Source organism: Aythya fuligula, chromosome 3, assembly GCF_009819795.1.
Source record: "Aythya fuligula isolate bAytFul2 chromosome 3, bAytFul2.pri, whole genome shotgun sequence".
NCBI classification, from domain to species: Eukaryota; Metazoa; Chordata; class Aves; order Anseriformes; family Anatidae; genus Aythya; species Aythya fuligula.
Genome location: NC_045561.1, coordinates 118,948,709 through 118,971,463, shown reverse-complemented (window position 1 = coordinate 118,971,463; position 22,755 = coordinate 118,948,709). Strand labels below are relative to the sequence as shown.

Below are 22,755 nucleotides of genomic sequence, written 5' to 3'. Positions count from 1 at the left end.
CACGGGATGTGCTCTTGGACTACAGCAAAAGCTCCTATAGTCCAATCAGCATGTTTACTTGCACTGAAAAGGCACGAAGGGAATAATTATCTTTTTTTTCCACAGTGCCATTTAATCCTTTGTTGAAATTGGGCTCACATACACTTACTATATGTTTGTGATTAGAGCGTCTAGTGGGGATTCATTCGAGAGCAGTCTCACCTGCTGGTAGAGTAGCACAGCCACCAAGCAACAGTTTGTGTAGACTCACGCAAATATCAGCCCTGACTGCTAACTTGTGAGCTTCTGCTGTTAAGGAGCTCTGACTTTCAGAAGAATGACTGCAGAAGTGACACTTCTGACCAGTGAGTGGTCCCCGACATGCCTGCACGGCACTGCAGAAAGCTCCCACTGTTATACATGCACAGATCGATACGAGCAGGAGTGCATGAGCTAAATTTTACTCTGCTTCATGAATCATCAACGCTGCTATCAGCCAGGCTTCTATGTGCAGAATATTGCCTTAACTATCAGCGATAAAATCAATGGAAATCCTATTCAGATGGTATTTGGAGCTCTCGGTAATGTTAGCTATAAAAATGATTTTTCATTTTTATCATTGAAAAAATGAACACATAATCTTGCATTATGCCTTAAATAGAGTTTTTATAAAAAATAAATCTGAGGACAAATCTGCAGCTCGTGGCGCCAAGCTCTCCCTTCCCTGCTGCAGCTACGCGTCGTGAGGGTGGCGCTTACCCGAGTGCAGCTCCTTCACCAGCGATGACATTGTGTTCGTGATGGAGTCGGCGGCCACCAGCAGGTCGTTGCGGAGGTTCCTCCTCGTACCTGGGAGCAGAGCAGACACAAACAGCAGGTACAGCAGCCGCCAACCCAACCCACACCGCGGTGCCACCCGGCCCAGCCCCACCAGCGACCGCCTGCAGCAGAGCCCAGCTCCAGCACCCAGCTCTGCTGCTCTGGAATGATCCCGTTCTGCTCGGCTGCCTGATTGCCTGTTTGTTTGGCTAATTAGTGCTGCTCTTCTCCTCGCTCAAGGACAGATATTCCTCTTTTCAAGCTGGGAGTTGCTGGGCTGGTTGCAGCTGATCCACGCTCGTCCGTTCGTTCATCATCATTACCACCGCTGGCTTTTCTGCTGCAGCGACGTCGTGTTGCTGAGGTTTGAGAGGAGCAGCGAGTACTGCGAGCCTCCTGTGCAGAGCTCTCCTCTTGCACTGCTGGAGGAAGTACTCCTCTTCCTCCACGTGCCACGAGCCCAGCTCCAGCAGCGCTGTCCAGGCACTTGTGCTGCTGGAGGGACCCGCTCACGTATCAGCAACCTGAACATCTGGGCAAGCACGACTGGGAACTGTGAGTGGCCCAAATCTGCAAAGGAAATGTGAAACCGCCCAAAAAACCTATAAGCAAGAGCAGCAGGCACGGCCACACGTTGGGGCCTTCTTGCCTCTTGCCAAGAAGATCTTTCACTCGCCACTTGCTCCTGGCAGACCACTGCTGTGCTGGTCTCCCTGTTCCAGAGGTGCTTTCTCCTGCTGACTGCTGCCCAGTTTCACTGCACCCAGAGGCTGCAGCCACTGACTGCCCATCCTGGCTGAGCCCTCTGGCACCTTTTCACACTGTTAAGATTTTATTTGCAGGCTTTGATGGCACGGGTTCCTATTTTCTGCCCTGGCAGGTGGTCTTTAGCATCCGTTTCTCAGGCCGAGGCGCTGGTGGCCCCGCGCTGGAGCTTTGCCACGAGCACATCCGTGCGCTGTTTCGTTGGGTTACCTCTCAGCCATTCCCATACTTCAAGTCCTTGTAGAAAATGGCTCTAGGCAGTCTGTTACCCAGCACACGCACCAGATGTCCCAGTCGGCGTAGCCTCCAGGAGGACGGCTTTGATGCTGATATCTGACAGTGCTCTAAGATCTCAGTGGCCGGTATCCTGTCCTGTCATTTGCTCCGGCGAGGGCATGGAGACAACACATGTGGAATCAGCGGAGCCATTTGATGTGACATTCTGCAGCTGTACTCAACTGCAGTAACGACAACTGTACATTACACGTTTGCTTTTGTTTGAAGTTCGGTGCCTCTCTCATTCCAGACATGCTGCTTTCATCTCCCAAATGCTGCGCTGGCTTTGCCTCTCCTCTGCACAGTTTTGTTGTTAGCTGCGGTGCTCTGAGGCCTCCGGCTGCTGCGGATTTTAGCACTGCCAGCGCATGCTCCAGAGCAGATGTGCTTTCCACAGGGACATCCCTCCCCTTCAGGTTGGGGTGCCAAGGGGCCAGCATCATGCCCGAGGCAGCGAGGCACTGTGTGCACTTGTACGTGCACAAACAGCACTTTTTTTCCTGGGAAAAAGTGCAGATTTTGGGCCAGCAGGCTGGGAGCTTTGGCTTAGAGGACCGAGTCGTTACCTGCCCAAAAGGAGGCTCCTTCATCCCAGCCTCCAGCTGTCCCGAGGACTGTCACTGCATGCTCAGGTGAGGCACGGCCACCTCCCTGCTTGGTGTTACTCTCGGAGGGAAAGGTTGTAAAACTCCAGCAAGTGCCTCCCGTGAAACAAATGAATAAAGTTAACGAGCTTGTCTGGACATCTACGTGCAGAAGCCACTGGAAGCCCTCCTGGCTTGTGGCATTAAATTATTTTATTATGTGAAAATATAGAAATTTTATCCTGTTTCCTGTGTTCTCTACTTGCCTTGAATTTGCCTGATTTTTCATGATTAATATGAAATAGCACTAATTGTGCAGATTGCCTTTCCGGAAGGATCATTCCTGGAAACTTATTACAAAGTCTGTTGACCATTTTTTCTTGAAAGTTTTTTCTAGTTGTTGAGAGGAATAAGTCATCACCGTGGTTATCACAAGAGGAATTTTCACCTCTCTGTTTGCAGGGGTGGATTGTATTTGCATCTGAGCACTTTGGAGGGACTGTTTTCTTTTCTTTCAGGATGATAAACAGCAGCATTAGTTTCCTAATTAGATGGTGGCTTCTACTTCAAGATTTCAATGGAAATACCACCAGGGCATTTGAACGTAACACTGCATTACTGTGTTTTCCCTGTGGCCAAGGGGAAGATCAAGCGATCACCTATGGAAGAAACATGTCTCATCTTAACACCATACAATCAGGATCACTAAGAATCAATTCTGTAAAGATTTCCTTCTCTAGACCTGCTGATTTTCCCTCCAGCACTGACAGGGAGGCTCACAGAAGACTCATGGTCTGGAGTGAAGACAAGATGTAGTCTTGCAAAAGCATCTGGCAGTCCAGGCCATTTGTAGGTCACAGCCACGAGAAGTGAATAGAACTGAGATCTTCACTCCCTTTTCCTCTTCTCTCCCATTTGATAAGAATATGATAGATTGGCAAGAGTTATCAAAGGTAATTTAAACGTTTTTGTTAGAAAACATAAAATAAATGTCACTCTTAAGCAAGAATTTTGCATTGCAGGCATTGCCTACGGGTTTTTGCTCCTGGGGAGCCATCACCACTGCTGACACCAAGCTGCTGAGTCCTTAGCCCTGCCGTAAACTGTTCTATACACTACCTGTAATACACTGCTACATATATTTGAGATTCTGTCAGGTGTTAGAAACCTAGAAAAAACAAGTTTTCACTTCGGGCAACATCAACAGGTCCTGACGAAGATTATTCCCCTACGAACCAGTCACTCAGGTAAAAGGCATGAATGATCCCTTGATTCATTACGTGAGCTTGTACCAGAGCCAGGAGTTTGAGGAAGACAGCTCTGACTGCAAACCATGCAGAGGGAAGTTTGCTTTGTCATGGCTTTTGCCTGTATCTCCAAAGAAAAAAGCAGATGGATAGAAAGCACATTTTGATGCCAAAGCAATACTGTAAAATAAAAAGAATCAAGTAGGGCAGTTAGTCTACTACTATAATCATGTGTTCATTACTCCTAGCTGCAGAAAGGAGATCATTTCATCTCTTTGTGCTTTCCTCATTAAAAAACCAAAGGGGAAAATGATGAACCAGATAGAGCAGATTTTCCCAGTGACTGGTAGGACTCATTGCACTGCTGTTCCACTTCACGCAGCCTGGAAAAAGAAAGCCAATCTGCAAAGGGGGAAGGAAAGGCAGCTGCCAAAGAAATCAGTTGAGAGCTCTCGGCTGTACCATCAAACTTGTTGTAGAGATGAAGAGGAGGCGACTGGACCACCCACAGCAACAGATGGAGTGTTGTGCCTCTGGTATTTGGCATCATGCCTCCCTGGAAATGCCTGCTTCTGCTGTCGTTTCTGGAAGTGTTTAGAGAGATGAGGAGCTTGTTCCTACTGATGGGATCGGAAAAAGGCACATCCTTCTCATAGATGAGTTGTGGATAGTCAGGGCTTTCATACTGGACTTCCTCTGCCATCTGACCTGCTCACTGGCTGAAATTTTGGAGAACAATTAACAGAGGCTTTCATTTTACCAAGTACGCTGGGGCTGAAGGCTTGCAGTCCTTGCTGTAGCACTCCAGGGATTAAACACCAATTAAAAGGATTTGCTGCTACTTCCTGCTCCTCCTTGCCTTCTTCCGGCAGCAGCTCATTTAGGCAAGGAAGAAGACTGTTACAGAAGGTTATTTCCAATCAGCAACCATAAATGCAAATTGTTCTTTACAATCTGTTTGGTTCTGAGGTATACCATCAGTTCTGGGAAGTTTATTTAAACGGGTTCTTTATTTCAAAAAGGAGAACATCCGACAAAAGTATTTGACATTAATATTCACCACCTTCCCTATCCAGCAAGAAATATTCTCATGAATGAGAAAACACCACCTCCAGTTTGTGATAGCATATGATCCACATTGTCATCTTTTATGGAAATAAGCAGCTCGGCCTCTGGAAGATGTAGAGCACTCTTGCTTAATGCAGAGAACCACGACATTACAAAGTCTACAGCACCCTGGCACTATTGGCTCTAAGATGTCAAATATCTCATGGGGTTTTTCATGGAGTACCAAGAGGTCCATGGGAAGAGTTGCTGCCCTCTGGGCGTCTTTGCCCACAAACTTCTGAAGTCCTTGCCAGCACATTAGAGAGATGTGGATTTTCTGTCTTTTCTTTTATAGTCAACAAGTGAATTATAAAATAGATGTGTGGGTGTCAGTCTCCAGGAACGTGGTTGGGGCAGGTCTACTTCAAAATAACTCTTCTTAGGACTTAGGTGTTCAATCAATAGAGAGGCCAGGCTACAGCATGAGAAGTCTGTAGAGTTAAGTGCAGAAGTTGCTACTCATAAAGGTAAAACAAAACATATCTTCTGCATGCATCCAGATGAATATTCTTTCCCATGACAAAACTGTACCAGAGTTTCTCAGGGCCCAGTGATTCAGAAGCAAACCCTGTGTCTGTCAAAGGTACCCGGGGAGATCAGGTCCTGGACCTCCTTCTCAGAGCTCTACATTCCAGGCTGCTTCTGGATTGTTACAGGTAAAGAGTCCTGGACCAAAACGGGCAAAAGAAAGGAAGAGAGCACACGAAACCTAAGTGACTCCACTCCCGAGAAATACAAAATACGGGCACCCATTCCTACTGGGAATGATTTCTTTTGCTACGAGCAGAGTTGAAGAAGGTAGGACTGAAAAACAACTAATTTACTCCTTTGCAGAGATGGCTCCCTGAAGGTAAAAATCTCTTATTTGCCAAATTTCTTGACATCAGACTGACAGTCATGTCTTTGCTTGCCTTCTTCCAACATTCCCCGAGGATGGAGCTTCCGTTCTTCCTCCTCTCCAGTAGGTGAGGAAGAGGCAGAGATCTGGATTGAGTGGAACGTTTCTTTTTTCATCTAGTTGTCTTCAAATTCCAAAGCACTTCTTGAGCCGACAATGGCTTTGACATGTAAAAGTTTAACTTTTGAAATGCGTGACTGCAGAATGTTTTTTTAATTTTTTTATTTTTTGTAAAAAGCAACAGCAGCTAAGTATAAACTCACACTACCTACAGAAGTTGGGGAATAAAAATATGTATGTTAACTGCTGCCCTGGTTTTCTTCAAAGCACTATAAACTGTATTATTTGCAAATGGACATTTGATCCAACCACATTGATTTTACCACAGAAATGGAAGAGACCTTACAAGGAGGGGGATAGAGCTGAAACAGCCTGATAATCCAGCATTTCTTATATGTATGTACAGAGCAGTTGGCAACAATGAGTTTAGGCCTAATAGTGGCATTTTTTTTCAAATGCATGGGGCATAACATCTAGAGAAGGTGCAAAGGAACAAGGAACTCTGATCCTTGGCAAGAACTGGGGAACGGGAGCAAGAGAAAGCACAGTCGCAGAAATATAGAACCTACTAGGTTGGAAAAGACCTTCAGGATCATCAAGTCCAACCATTATTTTTGCAAGGCATCTGTGTCCTTCTGCTTCTTCATTATGCCTCCCCCCACACTTCCCTTCTCTGTTCCGTTTCCCCATACTCAGCAGTTTTTCCCTTTTCCCCCCAGGGCTGCTGCACTCCTGTGCCCGTGGCAGGCAGCGTGCCGGATGGCAGATGTGCACAGCAGCCGACTGCTCTGCCAGGAACAGTCCTCACCCAACGCTGCTGCAGAACGGCAGCCTCCTTTGTGCTTCATAACGAGCAGCCAGGTGAGAAACTCTGAGCTGAACCCTCTGGGAAGGAGGGCTGCTTGTTTTCTCTGCTTTTAGTCATTTAACTGCCTTTTCCCTCCAACTTTTCTCACAAATCCTAGAGCAGTTCAACCAGCGGATGTGCAAATCTGATCAGTTTTTGATGTCTACCCATTAAATTACTTGTGGGCATAACTTTCTGGGATGGAAGAGCCCTTCCCTGGAGGGCAGATCACGCTCACAGAAATAACTTCATTAAGTTGTAAAGATTAGAAACTTGCCCCCCAATATATTTGGCCTAAAGCAGAGGAAAGGGACCCGTGACTACTGCCTCAGGACCGGCAAGTTAGGTTTGCATCATGTGTGGTGACAACAGGACTGCCCCCTGGTGTGGCTGTGCTCTGAGTGATGCTCACCTTGCGTGAAAGCTTCCTGCACGTCCCCTCCGACACCTGCCAGCGAGTCCTGGGGGACGTGCGTTGGGGTAGAGCCGGCGGAGGTGGATCTGACGGGCATGGGCATGGGGCGGCTGGCTCCGTGGGTGGGTGACGAGTGTGCCGAGCCTGCTGCTTGTGCCTGCATGGGAAACACCAGACACAGTTTCCAAATTTTAAACTTTTTTTTCGGTCAATGTCTAAAAATAACCCTGTAAAAATACAAGAAAAAGCATGCATCAGGGAAGACGCTTCAGCAAAACACCTTCGGGTTGAGTGATGTGAGGCATGACTGTCAGGTGCTGGATCTCTCCCCATGCAGCTGGGGGACCCAAGGCGGTGGCACGATGCGCCAGGCTGCCTACCCTGGGTTGTTCTGCACCTGCTCTCCTGCAGGCAGCAGTGAGAACTCTCTGTGGTGGCAGCGAGGTGCTGCTGAAGGACCATCCCTGTCCTGCTGCGGGGTCAGGAACCAACATTTGCTATGGACAAGCCCCCAGATGTCCACTGTTAGACGAAACAAAGACAAGAAGTTGGGCAACCTATTGAAAGAACGGTGAGAGCACGGCTTTGCAAGGTGCAGATAACGTTCAGAAAGCACACAGCAAATGCGTGATGAGTGGCTGACCAAACCCACAAGTGCCATGCAAGTGATTTATTAATATTTGCACAGGAAGTTCACCTATGTGCCTAAAGTCATTAAAAAAAAATAAAGAATTACATCTTTCTCTGGTCAGACTTTAACAGCCAGACTGGCCAAAGCTACTTTGGACCCTGCAGTGCTGCTGGGAGCCTCGCGAGTGGCTCTGCAACACAGATGGCAGTGATGGTCCCAAGGGGCTTTCCCAGCCCCATGGGATGACTGGGGCTGGGAAAGCCCCTGGGTTCCCTGTCCCCCCCTGCCCCAGCAGGGTGCCCAGCCCCTTGTCCTGGGCTCGGGGAGCTCTCCCAGGAGCAGCCCCTGGCCCCTCTCGGGGCACCCCTGGGCCCAGCAGTGCTGCCTGAGGGGCAGGGGGAGCCTCTGGGCCTGGCCCTGGGCAGCGCTGAGCAGAGCCCAGCTCCGGCCTCTCCGCACCTCCCTGCGGGTACTGACGGCCATGGGGGAGCTCCCCCGGAGCCTCCTCTGCTCCAGGCCCAGCAGCCCCAGCTCTCGCAGCCTCTCCTCACAGCACGGGGGCTCTGGGCCTGGCAGCACCCTGGGGGCACGGCCTGGGCTCTCCCTGCTGGGCCCAGCTCTCTCTGTGCTGAGGGGGGCCCAGAACTTAGTGTGCACTCACAGAATGTACAATTTCATAGCAAATATCAAACAAATATAGTTTTTTTTTTCCCCATGAAAAAGGTTTGAAGGCTCATAGAAAGTTGCTATAATGTTCACTTGGGCAAAAGTCCCTGGTTTTGGGAATATTGCTGCCCCAGCAAAGCCTCCAGAGCAGAGCCTGGAGTCAGCCACTGTGGTGATGAGCAAGGAGGGGCTGAAGGACTCGTGAGGAGAAGGTAAATACAAAGGGCACACACTTGTTGGCTCTGTGCTTATAAAACAGTAACCTCCCTGATGCACTTGTGTCATGCCAGCGCCCCAGAGACATTTGTCAAGCAGAGCAGCAACTTGGGTGCTCCATGGCACCTCCAGGGAGCTCCTCAGTGCCACCCCCACCGCCTGGCAGAGCAGGACATCGCCCTTCCACAAAGCATGTACCAGTTAATAACCTGTTATATGCTGTACGTGACCTGTTACATGTTGTTAATGGCTGAAAGAGGGCAGGTTTAGGTTAAACGTTAGGAAATCCTTCCCTCTGAGGGCAGTGAGGCCCTGGTGCAGGCTGCCCCAGGAGCTGGGGGTGCCCCATCCCTGGCAGTGCCCAAGGCCAGGCTGGATGGGGCTGGGGGCAGCCTGGGCTGGGGGCAGGGGTCGTGCCCATGACAGGGGTGGCATCGGGGGGCTCTGAGGGCCCTGCCAGCCCAAACCATTCCATGGTTCTATAACCTGGTCATTCTCTGCAGCGATTTCTGTCTTTCAGCAGTCTCTACTCCCTCCTGCTCTATTGCGACACTATTAGCGATCAGATCTGCCATGCTTTGCTAGCCATGATTTACAATCTGTGACTGTATTTATATGAAAGCCGTGCTGCCTTTGATTAGGGGAAAGCTGCCCATAAAAAAAAATCACATGTTAAGGATACTAAAACCGTACAGCCCCTGATTAAATCCCTGTTTGGCTTGTGCCGTTCTGTTTGTCTCCTATTCTCTGTCCCGTGCATCGTTTGCTCCCGTTGACGTGCACCAGTTACCGGGGCAACCCGGCAGCCGGTGGTGCGTGCCGGTGGCACCGCCGCAGCCGCCCCGGCGCCCGGCTTCCCACAGCAGCACCGGGACGGCCAGGGCCTGAAGCTGGCATTCTCGTAAAGCACAACACAGAAATCCACCCGTGCATGAAGCTGTTGCTTTGAAACTGCATTAATAACGCGGGGAGTTAAAGAAGTGAGCGAAATATTCTTCTGACGCTGGCGCCTGCAGGGGAGATGGCTGCAGGGGGGAGATTGTCTTTGCAAGATAAAATTGTTAGCAGATAAAGGAAATGCATGCGCAACACCGTCAGCTTCACTCCCCTGCACCAAAATCTGAAATAAAATCCATAAAAAAAGACCTGCACGTGTACAGAAACACCGAGTCTGCACGGAATGGTGGCAGCTGTGTGCGTGGCTCTGCTGGTGGCAGTGGCTGCTCGGCCCCATGGCTCCTGCCCTCGCTGCTGCTCAGTGCCCACCTGGGCGGATGCTCAGATGAGGCACAAAGACCACGCACCCACTGAGAGCAAGGAGCAGGATGCAGCCCAGCATCAGCACAGCAGCCAGTGAGCTGGAACTCACCTTTCCCTGGCAGGAGGCTGGTGGAGGAGGTAGGAGGAATTGCACTGTGTGGAAATTTGGTCCCCAGGTCCCACCTTGCCATTACGGAACCTCAGCACACATCCATATTAAACCCCAGAGGCCAACTTAATGTTGGCAGGTGAGAGGGATTAAAAATGAAAAGCCTGCTAGAGATGTTGTTATTTGGAAAAACAAGAGTGAGATTAATAGAGTAAGACTCTACCACTGCCCAAGCCTGAAGGCAAATTCCAGCCTGCATGGCCAGCTCCACACTTCTCCACATCTGGCCCAGGGCATCTGCACAGATGTGCTCTTGCCTTGGACCAAAAGGAGCCCTTGAGCCCCAGGAGCTCCCACGCTGATGGGCTGGCAGCAAAGGCCAAGGTGCAACACCCAGGCATCTCCACGTACATCAAGCCTCTGGGGGAGTCAGGGAAATCTTTTTTCCACTGCCACTCATCTTTGAGACACGTCACCTATATTTTGTATTCTTAGAATAAGTACCCAAGCACTTTAATTTTTTTTTTTTTCAACCGCTGGGCATGCAGATGGACCGTGCCTATTTGCATACTGCAACCACTAGAGCAGAGAGGCTGGGAACGTCCCTCATCCTCGCAATGACACAGTTCCTGGAAATCTTAGTGATTTCAAGAAAAGCTCGTGACTGCGTGCACAGAAAATACAGCTGAAGGGACAGCAGCTTTGGGGCAGTGCTGTGCCTCCCTGCTGTCACTGCTTCACGCATGGCCACACCACCATGTCCAGCGACCCCAGGCAACACACCCTACAGCACCCAATAGCTGAAAGAGGATCTGAAAGTTTTCGGTTGCAAAGACTACAGAATCACCTTCACGGGAAGCAAAACACATGTGGGCTGTCCGTGCCTGTCTGCTGGGAGTGTGACTGCAGGGCTGCAGCCCGCAGATGCCAAAGCTGCCCTGGTTCTGGGAGAGGCACAACCTCTGCTGGTCCACCACCAATTGGGAGAAACAGCAGCCCCAGTTTGAGGCTTATGGCAGGAAATTGTCAAGTCTCAAGAGCAAACTTAATAGGAAAAAAAATGCAGAAATTCTTCTGGAAGACATTTCTTCACTCCTTCTGACGATCAATATAAAGCACCTGTTTTCACTGAAAGATGGAGAGGAGGACACAGGTCTCCATCAAGGACGGGAGCATTCACACCCCAAGCAGACAAGTCTTGAACAATGTGAAAGAGCTGGGAGGAGAAAAACAAACTGAAAAACACATCTGTTGTGGTTGTACCTCATTAAAATTACAAATGACAGGACTCTAGTGTGTCTGGAAGATAATCCTGAGTCACAGGTAGCAAGGACTGAAACCGGACACTGTCCCCAGCAGCGCAGGCTGAAGAGCAGCTTAGCTGGCCCACTGACACTTGCCAAAGCACACGAAGCACTACACCTTTTTCATTAACGCAGCATCTACCAAAACACAGGTGGAAGATCAAGAGGTGTAAGCTGTACTTGCATGCACACTGCACATGTAGTCTTGCAGGGGCTGGCACAAAACCCTCAAAGTTTGTGTCCCAACGAGGAAAGAAAGAATCAGACTTCCTTCTGGATGATTTCTTGGGAGATTGCTGAGGCCACGACGCCTATCGGGTGGCTATTTTTTTCATGCATGGAAATGATGCCTTCATGGGTCTCGAGCAGGACATGGAGAACTGCACAAGTCTCTGGTTGCCTGGGCTGAATGAAGAGCCGAGTACTTTGGGGGACGATGATTCCTTTCTGCTCAGGGCTGGACTCTTGATACAGACTGAGCACAGATGGAAATATTCCCAGGCCAATCCAGAAACCAGGCATCAAATATATGAAGAAAAGTGGCAACTATCACTGCAGAAATTAAAACACAGAAGTAGCACTGACTTTATGGACAAAATGAGCAGAAGCTTTGGGAAAGAAAGGAAGAAAATCCATTGGATGATGGACAATGCTCTCAGACACATGGTCTGATTTTTTGGGTGGTCCTATGGGGACCCAAGAGTTGGACTCAATGATCCTTGTGGGTCCCTTACAATTCAGGATATTCCATGACTCTATGATTCAAGACTGAGTCCAAAGGAAATCTGTAATTTTGTGATGCACTCACAAAAAGACAGGACGAGAAATATTGATTCAACCTCAGCAACAGTCTCATGGTGTGCACATGGGGTGTGCACTGCTGCACACATCTGAGGAAGGCTTTACAAACGTATTCTTCTGGTACTGCTGTAGCAAAAATTCCTGTTGTCTCCAGTGGCTGTATGTACTCCCACAAGAGTGTGCACACACATGAATACCTGAAGGAGAGGGTCTGGGTGCTTTCCTGGCTCAGGTCTGCATGTGGTTCTTTAGCAACTGGTAATATCTGTTTTTCTCTAATTCCAGATAAAACAAATCTATTTTACATGTTGACCTCATTTTTCTTGTGTTTTATATAGTGAATGTAGCCTCAAACATGCGTGATTGTTTTCACTCTGCACTGAGTGATGAGTCCTGTGGAAAAACGATGCATGTGGAAAAATGGTATATGACCTTTAGACAACATTTGTGACACATATACATCCAGGAATCAGAAGTAAGAATGTGTGAGCTAGCTGTAAGCTGGCATTTCCTAACCATTAACATTATTTAGGTCAGCCTGGGCAATAACCCTCAGCCCACAGCTCTCAGGTAGCATTGCCTGTGGAAACCCCAGAACAGCCACAGGAAACCCAGCAATGGAACCAGAGGATGCTGAGGACACAAGCAGGAGCCAACGATGCTCATGGTGACAACGAGCCTCACGCACAGCCTGAGCTCACGCTGTACGGCATGAAAACAGCCCTGTCCTAGAAAGCACATTATCTACCGAGAAAGCAAGAAAGACATCTGGTACACGCAGACAAGCGCGGAAGCAGAAAGGAAGAGCAGAGGAGCCCTTGCCAAAAGGCGGTCACAACGCCAACCACAGGTGCTGCGGCGCAGCGCTGGGGCTTGGCCCCGAGAAGAGGAAGCCGTGGGAGGAGGTGGCAGGTTTAACTGTGCCTCTGCACACGTGGGGAGGGAATGAGGACAGCCTGGAGGGAGCATGCGACAGTTAATGGATATGCTCAGGAATTGTTCCCAAGGCTGAATGGGAAGGCAGCATTGAGGGCAATTCAATAAATCACTCTCACTGCCTTCCCTCTCCAGAGGCTGAAGGCAAAGAGAGGGGAGGAAGGAATGGGGCAAGGTCATAAATACTGGAGCTGAGGCTATTCCTGTGCTTTCTAAAGCTGTTGAAGTGAGCCTGACGTGGGGCTTTTGTTTCAGCGCCTCTGCTCCCCAGCGCATCCAACTGCTTCTGCAGCTTTGAGAGTGGTCTGCCAGGGAGCGTGCGCAGCGCGGCCCCTCCGAGAAAGCTCTGGTGTTTGTAAACAGAGCAGAGGCAGATTTGTGAGCAGGTTCTGACTTCACTAGGCCATGAAGAGACGACTGTGCTCTGCAGAACAACAGCCTTAAAAACCCTGGAAATGGGTTTCTTGCATCTTCTTCCCAGCAACTGCACCAAGGAGGATATAGAAGATGGATTTCAATTTAGAAAAACAACCAAAGAAACCTCTGACCCAGCTCCTGAAATGTTTGGGAGCTGACTTAGATTTATTGGCTCCAGTTTATCAAGTCTTATATACAATAGTTCTGAGGTTTAACCTAAAAACCCCTTAATATTTCCTGAAAAAACATGAAGAGACAGAGCACTGGGCTGTGCATCAAAACCAGTTCAATAGAGGTACAGGAAGCAGTGGCAGTAACAGCTTCTAGCATGCATACAAAATAATAGTTGCACCACCGCCTGCCTTGTTCTGACAGTTTAACCAGAGCACCCCGCTACTCTGGTCACCGGCCATCGGATTTTCCACAACCATTATGCCAGAGGAGAGTTTTAAAAGAGAATGGGATCACAGAGTAACTGAAAAACTCGTGTTGGAAGGGACCTCAGGTGTCCAGCCCAACAGCCTGTATCAATGGGGTCAACCTGAAGGCACTGCTCAGGAGGTGCTGATCAACTAGCTGATCTTTGGAATTCTCCCTGAAGGAAGATGCCAGCTCTCTGGACAGCCTGCCCCAGATTTTAACCACTCTCATGGGAATTTCCTTCCCACATCCAGCCAGAATCCACCCAGGCAATGTGTTCCTATCGCCTCTTGCTCTGAACATCTGGGAGATTCTGGCCATGCTTTCCCCTCAGTCACCCATCAGAGATGGACGATCACTGCTGGATTTCCCTCACTTCTCTTCTCTAGGCTGAGCACAACCAGCTCGTACACCACCCCGAGCAGAGGTTTTGTAGAAGCTGGATATTAGGAAAAAATTATTCATGGGAAAGATGCTGGAGCTCTGGGAGAGATCACCAGAGAGGTAGGGGACCTCTGTCCGTGGGGGTTTTCAAAATTTGCCTACCTGAAGCCAGAACTGACTTGATCTAGTTCCAGCAGCAGTCCTGCTTCGAGTGGAAGTTTGGGCTAAATACCCACAACAGGCATCACATTTGTACAACGTTGAGATCCTACAGATGCTTACTGAGAAATTAAGAAAATTTGCTTTGCAAGAAATATACATTGATTTTAATGTATTTTATTATCTAGCCTACTCCTATGAATATATTAAAATAAACAGGATTGTGTATGCATAAAGAGAGCTAACAGTTTTTAGATAAATGATTTAGACAAGTAAATACCTCATCATGCCCCAAATAACTAACTCCAGACAATAGTGCAGAAATGGAACAAAAATGAGAATATGAACACATGGCCTACAAGTCTCATTTTTTGTTCTGCATATTTGCTGTAGGAAATTAAGGAAATCAGACAATGTCAAACAGCATCCAAGAAAAAGCGGGGATCTTCATTAGAGAGTGAAATGGGAATGGGCTTTTCATCTGCATATCATGCACACAGTTTCTAATTCGCATTTACCATGCTCTCCTTTGTCTTTATTTAAGAATCAGGCAGTGTCTGGCTTCCTCACATCAAGTACCACGAGGCTCACGCTGAAGAGCTTTTATCACATCCACCGACAGTAAACGAGGTGCCTCAGCCCGTACTGCACTTCCTTGCCACTCTGCTCATTGCCTGCTCCTGTCCCCCAGGCCCTGTCCCCCCTTTTCAAGTAACGCTGACACCACCGTGCTCGAATGCGCAGGGTGACCCCCGCGAACACCATCGCATGTACTGTGACCACAGAACATCTTGCAGCAGGGAAGAAAAATCTTGCTTTCTGCATATTTCACCAAAAAGCTGGCAAGTAGGAAATCAAGTTATTCTTTCCATGGATGTATAGGTCATCCGTCTAGCCTACATCATCTGTGTTTAAAATTTCACACATATACAATCCAAAAGCCGCAGCGCCCTTGCATTCCTTTGCTCATTTTGGGGCTGAGCCAACTCAATAAATAGCATCGAGGAGCCTGAAAACAACGAGCTGAGATGCTCCTTGTGCTGAGGTTAATTTTGTTTAGAAACGCCTTGAAATATTGGGGAAATTTATGAGTGCTGAAAAGTACAAATATTTTACTAAGCGGAATATTATGGACTACCACAGGCAGGTTAGCCAGACAGCAGTACAGACAGCGATCCTCAGCAAAACAATCCAACAAACTAGGAAAACCAAGAAGTTTTTAGCCTATGAGGAATAAACAACAGAGGTGTAGTGGGTGTGAGACAACACAGTCTTGCTGCAAAGAGGCCTTGTCACGTGAGACTTTTATAGACTCCTAGAATATCCCGAGTTGGAAGCGACCCACAAGGATCATCGAGTCCAACTCCTGGCACCACGCTACCCCCAAAATTCAGACCATATGACTGAGAGCAGAGTCCAAACGTTTCTTAAACTCCAACAGGCTCGGCGCTGTGACTATGTCCCTGGGGAGCCTGTTCCAGTGCACGACAACCCTCTCGGTGGAGAACCTTTTCCCAATACCCAGCCTGAACCTCCCCTGCCGCAGCCTGACACCACACAGACTCTGCACAGACAAAGGGAAAGACAATGGAGAGGCCTGGCAGAAATGCCACCAGCAGGCACTTCATATCCTTGAGAGGCCCACCAGCACAGGGGGCTCCGAGGAGCCAAGCTGAGCTCTTCACCATCACTGTAAACTCCGTAAAAAGCTTTCTGCTGGCCCAGAGCTGCCTTTAGTTCCTTCATAGCGGCGTGCGGCCCGAGGCCTGCCTGATGCCCTGCAGCTGCGTGTCGGCTCCTCCACCCAACCTCTTGCTCACACCATTTCTCCATTGTTTGGTGTTTGTTTTTTTAGTGTGTGTGCACTGCGGTGTCCTGCCTGTCCGTCCCCACCGCTGGGGCAGGAGCAGCCCCTCTGTGGACATTCCTGGTCTGCACACGCAGACACGTCCAGAGGGGGCCTGGAGCATCTCCTGAGGAAGCCTGTCACAGCATCAGCATGCTGAAAAGCTGCAGAAAACTTTGCAGCTATTACCACTGTGTAATAACTTCTTAAGTGTAATTTCAGGTGTTTTTTTCTGCAGTCAAGAATTACAAAAGCTGCTGTTTACAAAGGACGCTACTCGCTGACACAGGCTGCTCTGATTGGCCTGAAATGAACAGAAACACAGAAAAACAGAGCTGTAGGAAAACATCCAGTCCACCCCTTCCACCACAGCTGGACCCACTCTTCATAATCCCTTCCTGACAAATGTTTATCCAAAATGCTCTTACAAAGCTCTTCATTCAGATTTTCCTAAAGTCTAAATGAAATTCCTAAATGAAATTTTCAGCAACTGCTGCACGGCCCAGCCCCGCTGGACGAGGACATCAGCACTTCCCTTCTCCTTGCTGTTATCTTCTACATATTCGAAGACTTCTAAAACTTGCTCTCAGCCTTTCTCTTCTCTGGAGTAAACAGCATGGGTCCTTTAGCCTTTGATGAATCAGAGCCGGCAAGCTTCTTCTTGATCTTCTCTGGACTTGCTGCATCTGTTTGGAAAGCTGGTGCCCAGAACCAGACCTCCTGTTTCAGGTCAGACCACAGTGAAGGTCCACGGAAGGAGAGGCTGCTCGTTGTGCCTAGGGAACCCCAAAGTAATCTCTTTTTTTTTTTTTTTTTTTTTTTAATTATTTTTAATATCATACATTGACTTATATTCATGCTGTGACCCCCAGGTGCAGAATGGTTCTTATTCTAGTTGCTCAGTTTTTTATACTTACTTAGCTGACTTCACTGCACAAATACTTTGTACATACTGAAATCCAGTTTCTTTTTTCTCTTCCCTCCAAACATTCCTGCAATTTTTCAGGATAATTTCAAATTCTTACCCCGTTCTCTAAAACCCCTGCAATCTTCTCCTGCTAGATGTTATGAGCAAACCCAAGTCCCTTGCAGGAAGACTGAATAGTAATTAATTCAGGACAGAAATAATGAACTACAGAGGAATTTCAATTTACACGTCTTTCTATTCTAACAGGAAAACCTTGACAACTGACCTTGGAGATAACTTCTCCAACCAAATTTATAGCTGCTTTGCATTAAGCTCATCAAGCCCATGCTGCTTCGGCACTACAGAACAGAAAGAAAGCAAGAGTTTGTTTGTTCCAGAGCCACCTGTGGCATTGTAGAGGAGAACTACGACAGCTATGCTTACAGTTGCCTGCTTTTTTCTAGTATGGACAGATTTGAATTGCTTTAACCTGTGATGCAAACTGGAACCCCACTAAGCCAGTTTGGCACAAGGTCTTGTCCTTACAGCTTTCACAGAGAAACCAAGCAGAGGTGAGGAGCATGGCCACACAAGCAGGCACTGCTGCAGCTTGCTGGTACTGAATCTTGTTTCAGTACCATCCTTCCCTGTCCCGTTCTGCAGTCTCTGGATGTAGCAGACAGCACACTTGCAACCAAAGTGCACGGTCCTGCTATTTGATGGCAGTGTCAGGGTTGTGTGAGCTGAAACTCTGTGCAGGACCTGCAGGGGCACTGCTCTGCTCAGCGCCATGGCTGCATTCAGGCTATAGGTTCCCTTTAAGGTATTTCACCAGAATTTAGGTCTGCATTGCCATTTGTGGTTTTCCTTTTTACTAGCGCTTTAAAAATTGTTTATGTTAACCCGAAGTGGAGAAAAAAATTCCTTTGAGTGCTACAGGTGAAGCTGTTGCTGCCTCCGCTTGAATAACTCCAACTGGGTTGAAGCATGTGCCAAAAATAATTCAACGCCCTCTCCGCAAATATACTTTCAGGAAAATATTTAAAACAGAAAATAAAGTCACTGAACTCAGATCCCCTACCAATCAGTCCTGTTAACCTTATTCGTGTAGGAAAATTAAATTTTATCGTCCTCTGTGGCACATTAGCCAGGGCTATCTGCTCACACAGGCCTTACGCTTCCTGCCTCGCTTTTACGCATTACAGTAAAATCGACGAGAACAATCACGTAAAGGCACACATAAAAAGCTTATTAGCGCGGCCGGCTAATAACCTTTCTGAAGCGTTGCTAAAATCCCCCATCTAAACCCCAGAGCAGGGCTGTTATCATGGCAACGAGCAAGCGCCGCGCCGGTGCCCGGTGTGTGGCCGGCGGCCAGGGAGCAGATGGCTCGCGCGGCCGATTCCTGTCCGGCTGCAGCGCCTCCAAACGCAGCACACCCCAACCCCACCACTGCCGAGTTTGGGAAATGCTGCTGATGTGCTGCCCCGAGACCCCATGAGAGAAAAGTGCTGTGAGCGGAGAGGAGAGGGCACTGCAGAACGGGGATCAGGCACCCTGCAGCACCAGCGTGTGCGTGGACCTACCCGCATAAGACGTGCAGACAGAGATACACACGTAGAGAGGGCTCACGTGGGGCAATGCATTGTAAATCCTCACCAGCAGCACTGCTCCCTTTTGGACCTCCATCAGGGCTGGGCGTTTCGGCAATGCACAGCTGCCTGATCGAACGGCGCGGCAGAAAGGCCAGGCGGTGCAGGGATGACTGCAGCACGCCATTTGCATTTAATTGTTTAAAACCCATGTAATTAGACTAAATACACCAAACCACACAGCAATACAGTGTGGGCCGTGAGGCAGGCAATCCGGCAACGAGGTCACGCAGGGAAGAGGGGCCACAACTGCGCAGCGCAGCAGCCTTTGCTGCTAAATCCTTGCGTTAATTAACAACGGCTAGATTGCTCTCGAAGAAGGTAGCTCTCCCCTCCTCACTGCAGTGCCAGCCCTCGCAGAGGCTGCAGCACAGCTGCAGTCTCGGGTGCCAAACCCAAATGGCATTGTGGGAGCCCCCATCTCCCATCCCAGGGGCAAGGCCCCCCTCCTTGAAACGCCCCGGAGCTGGTGGGGCCGCCGTGCAGGGAGCCGCTAATCCTGCAGCAGCAGGGCACGACTCATCGCATCCTGCTGCCAAATTGGTAGATATCTAGCCTCAGCGTTATTTCCACTGCTGTTCTGGCAACGTTACTATATTACTCAGCTCTTTTTCCAATTTGCTTTTTCAGCTTTAATTCTAATGCACAGATAACCCATTGCTTCAGGACAAGTGTTTTTATGCGTCTTCACCGCCACTGCTCCGGGACACGAATCCTTCCAGCCGCCCTCTGTCTGGGGTGGGGGAGCCGTGCCCCTGTGTGCAGCCAGCCCGCACCCTGCCTTGCTCCTGGCACGTGGGCAGAGCGCACTGCTCAGCAGAGCCACGCGTGCTTCTTGCAGCGTTAGCACCGTGCCTCAGGAAGCTGAAGGGCAGCGAGGGTGATTCTCACTCAATTACAGAAGTGGAAAGCGCGGGGAGGAAGAAGAGGAAGCTCCGCTGGACTTTTCCATTGGTCAGAGCTAGAAAAATAAACAAGCGTGTCCTCCAGCGGTTACCACTAAACACCCAAATCCTTATATACCAGTAAAACACAGCAGAAGGTGTGATGGCTGCTAGTGACTCCTGCCCTCCTGGTGGCAGCTTTGTGCCGAGGCTGCCTTCTTCTGCTGCTGGCCTCCCTGCTCGCCTCCAGCTGCCGCCCGGGCTCCCCGGAGCAGGTCCGCTCCCAGCCCCAGCGCGAGATAGCCGTTTGAACTCCTTCATTCATGAAACGTTGTTTGTTTTCATTCCTCTCGATCCCCCCAGCTGTGGGATATAGAGCAGGGATCAGGAAACAATAAAATCTTGGTTACCACACAGAATGCCTTCTTTTTCCTAGCTTCTTTCAAAGCCTGACATTTTTGCTTTCATCCACCATTTCCACAGTTATGGGGCATGTGCTGTCTCCCCTTCCAGCAGGGCCTCATGCAGGGATTCAGTCACTGCACTCAATATGTACCAGATTGTTCCCTTCACCAGCATCGAGTATTTCCTCCAGTCCCGCCCGGTCTGCTCGCTCGCTGCAGTGGTTCCCAGGCCTCTTACAGTTTCAATTCCCATACGATTTCCCTGGCGGACTTGTGTTATGAAGACTAAAAGCAAGTGTTATCTTTCAAAATTACCCGAGTTTTATTTTCAGGCATCTCAGCTGGCACTTTTATCCCTTTAACTCGTCGGCAATCTAACGTGGTTGGAAAGTTTTCCACCTTGGCTCCCGAGGTGATCAAAGCAGCTCTGCCCCAGGAGCCTCCTAGGGCTTCAGCCCACAGCACCGGCTGTGGTGAGGGTCTGCCGGGGGCGAGACTCTCGTGTTATGGTTCTGGATGCACACGGACAGCTCTGAGCAACTGATCACTGTCTTGTGGTGGATCAGGAATTTCTCTGTTCTTGCCAAAACAGGAGACAGCCATCACCAGGGTACACACTGAGAGCTGCAGGTCCGGGTTCCCAACTGTTGCACAAAATGCAAGAAATGTTCACCCAAGCTGAGCAGGCAGCCCTGCACGACCAGAAGGACAAAGGCAGTCTGCTTGACTTTCAGCACAGTTATTCCATGGCAGCAGCACGAGAGTTGTACTGATTACTGCAGGTCTCCGTGATTTGAGGCCACCAAGGGGCCCTGCCCAGCCGCCCAATACCTGCGGCACCACCGACCACCAGGAGGGAAACAAATCCAGAGGCTACAGTAACCAGCACATCACAGCACATCTAAACATGCCATTCATCCCTGAAATTTTGCTCACGGAGATCCGTTTCTTTCTCCCTGAGCACGAGCAGGGTGGCTCTGCCTAAAGCTGGAGAAAAGAGAAGTGTTATTTTTGGTAGTTCTTGGACAGGATATAAGGACTATGATGATGGATGCCACCCAATTAAAGAGCTTATGGGATAACTACCAGGACTAATGGGTCCCTGAGCAGATCCAGCTTTTAAAGCCATCGATGAAATTCTTGGTAATAAGAATATAAAGCTAAGAAGACGGTACATAAAACAAGTTTGCACATGAACTTCTAAGCAGGCAAGGGCATGTGACTTGCAAGAAAGTTGGACACAAACCATAGTTCCGCCTAAATATACGACAGATATTGACAACAAAGAAGTACCTTTGTAATCCTGCATGAGCTATGTTCTCTTTTTTTCAGACCAGGAAAAAAGGCTTCTGAAGCCTGCAACTCCCAGGGCTGCGTTAGACAAAAAGACACACATACTGGAGCGCAAACTTCAACACTGCACCCATAGAACAAAGTCATTTTGGTCAGCCTGATGTGATAACCATTGCCAAAGATATAACAGGCAAACAAGCATGTGAGAAGCTGAAAAGATGGTCTGTTCATTTGTGACCATGAGACGGCCGTGCCGAATCTTCAAGGCAGAGCACAGGGTTGTTACACGATGCTCAGAAAATGAACCAGCAAGGAATCTGCCTGGGGCATCATGCAATAACAGGTTACAGGAAATAAACCTGGTATTTGGTTTTGCTCTCTGAAACAGTTGTCAACACAGGTCAACCAGCGAGGCAGAGTTGTGATTTGTGGTTCTCTATCGCCACAAAAGAGAGAAGAAAATGGGTTCTGCTGAAAGACAACCTGCAGGCTGGAGGATACAAGTGGAATTCCTCAAGGATTCATCTATTTAATACTCTAATTATGTGCACAAAAATAACTGCACTCTAATGAAACTTCCTGATGACATAAAGGTTAGGATGAATCATTAATACAGAGGAAGATCAGAATATTACAGATAAAGATTGGGACGAACCTGAGGCTCAGAACAATAGCAACAGCGTGGTGCACGGCGCACGGCGTATGGCCATGCCTGATGGCAGCAAGCGAGGCCGGCAGACAGGAGGGGCAGAAGCCCTGGAACACAGATGGTCACAGGAGAGGAACTGGTGACTGGCTACCATCACAAGCTACTAATTACCAGGTAAGTGCTAATTACGAGGACACTGTAGCCAGGCAGGCTGCTCCTGGTTGCACTCCCAAGGTATTAGCAGTAAGACGCCCTCGCCTCTATTCTAATGTATAAAACATGGGTGAGACACCCTGCAGAACACCGTGTACAGCTCTGGTTCTTCCCGTGTCAGAAAGAGGAACTCAAAATGGAGAAGGAGGAAACTGGGGGAGACATGCATTTTGTCTTCCAGCTTAGAAAGAGTAAAAAATATAATTGCTGCCTAAGAACAATGGTGTTGTGAAGACATGGATATAAAAATATCAAAAGGTATTTGGGTATCCAAAAGAAGGAGTCCAAAGAAGCAGCAAACGAAATAGAAACTGTGGTTACAAGACAGTAGAACCTGGTAGCACTGGCACTCTGACTGCAAAACACTTGCGTGCTTGGAATCTTAAAATCCAACATTTTCCCGTTTAGGAAAGGTGAAGAATGTAAAGACAAAAAGATGTGCGTGGGTGGTAGCACATCTTCTTAAATGTTTTTCATTTAGTTACAGAACTCCGGGATCTTGAACACAATGGATCAGAGAGAGAACTGATACAGACGAAGAGTGCTAATGCAAAAACCAAGCATCACAGCAAATGGCAGCGGGACGAGCTGTTCTTTAGGCAACTAC

At 48.7% G+C, this 22,755-nt stretch overlaps 1 protein-coding gene across 10 annotated transcripts in view; it reads right to left on the bottom strand.

The window, feature by feature from the left end:
* DTNB (dystrobrevin beta) overlaps positions 1-22,755 on the bottom strand; it is a 192,809-nt gene that overhangs the window by 7,956 nt on the left and 162,098 nt on the right. For all 10 annotated transcript variants that reach the window (XM_032184144.1, XM_032184147.1, XM_032184148.1 and 7 more), the window contains 2 exons: positions 6,995-7,154; positions 739-828 (listed from right to left, as the gene is read on the bottom strand). In XM_032184144.1, the coding sequence (XP_032040035.1) occupies positions 739-828; positions 6,995-7,154 (250 nt within the window). The remainder of the gene's footprint in view (positions 1-738; positions 829-6,994; positions 7,155-22,755) is intronic.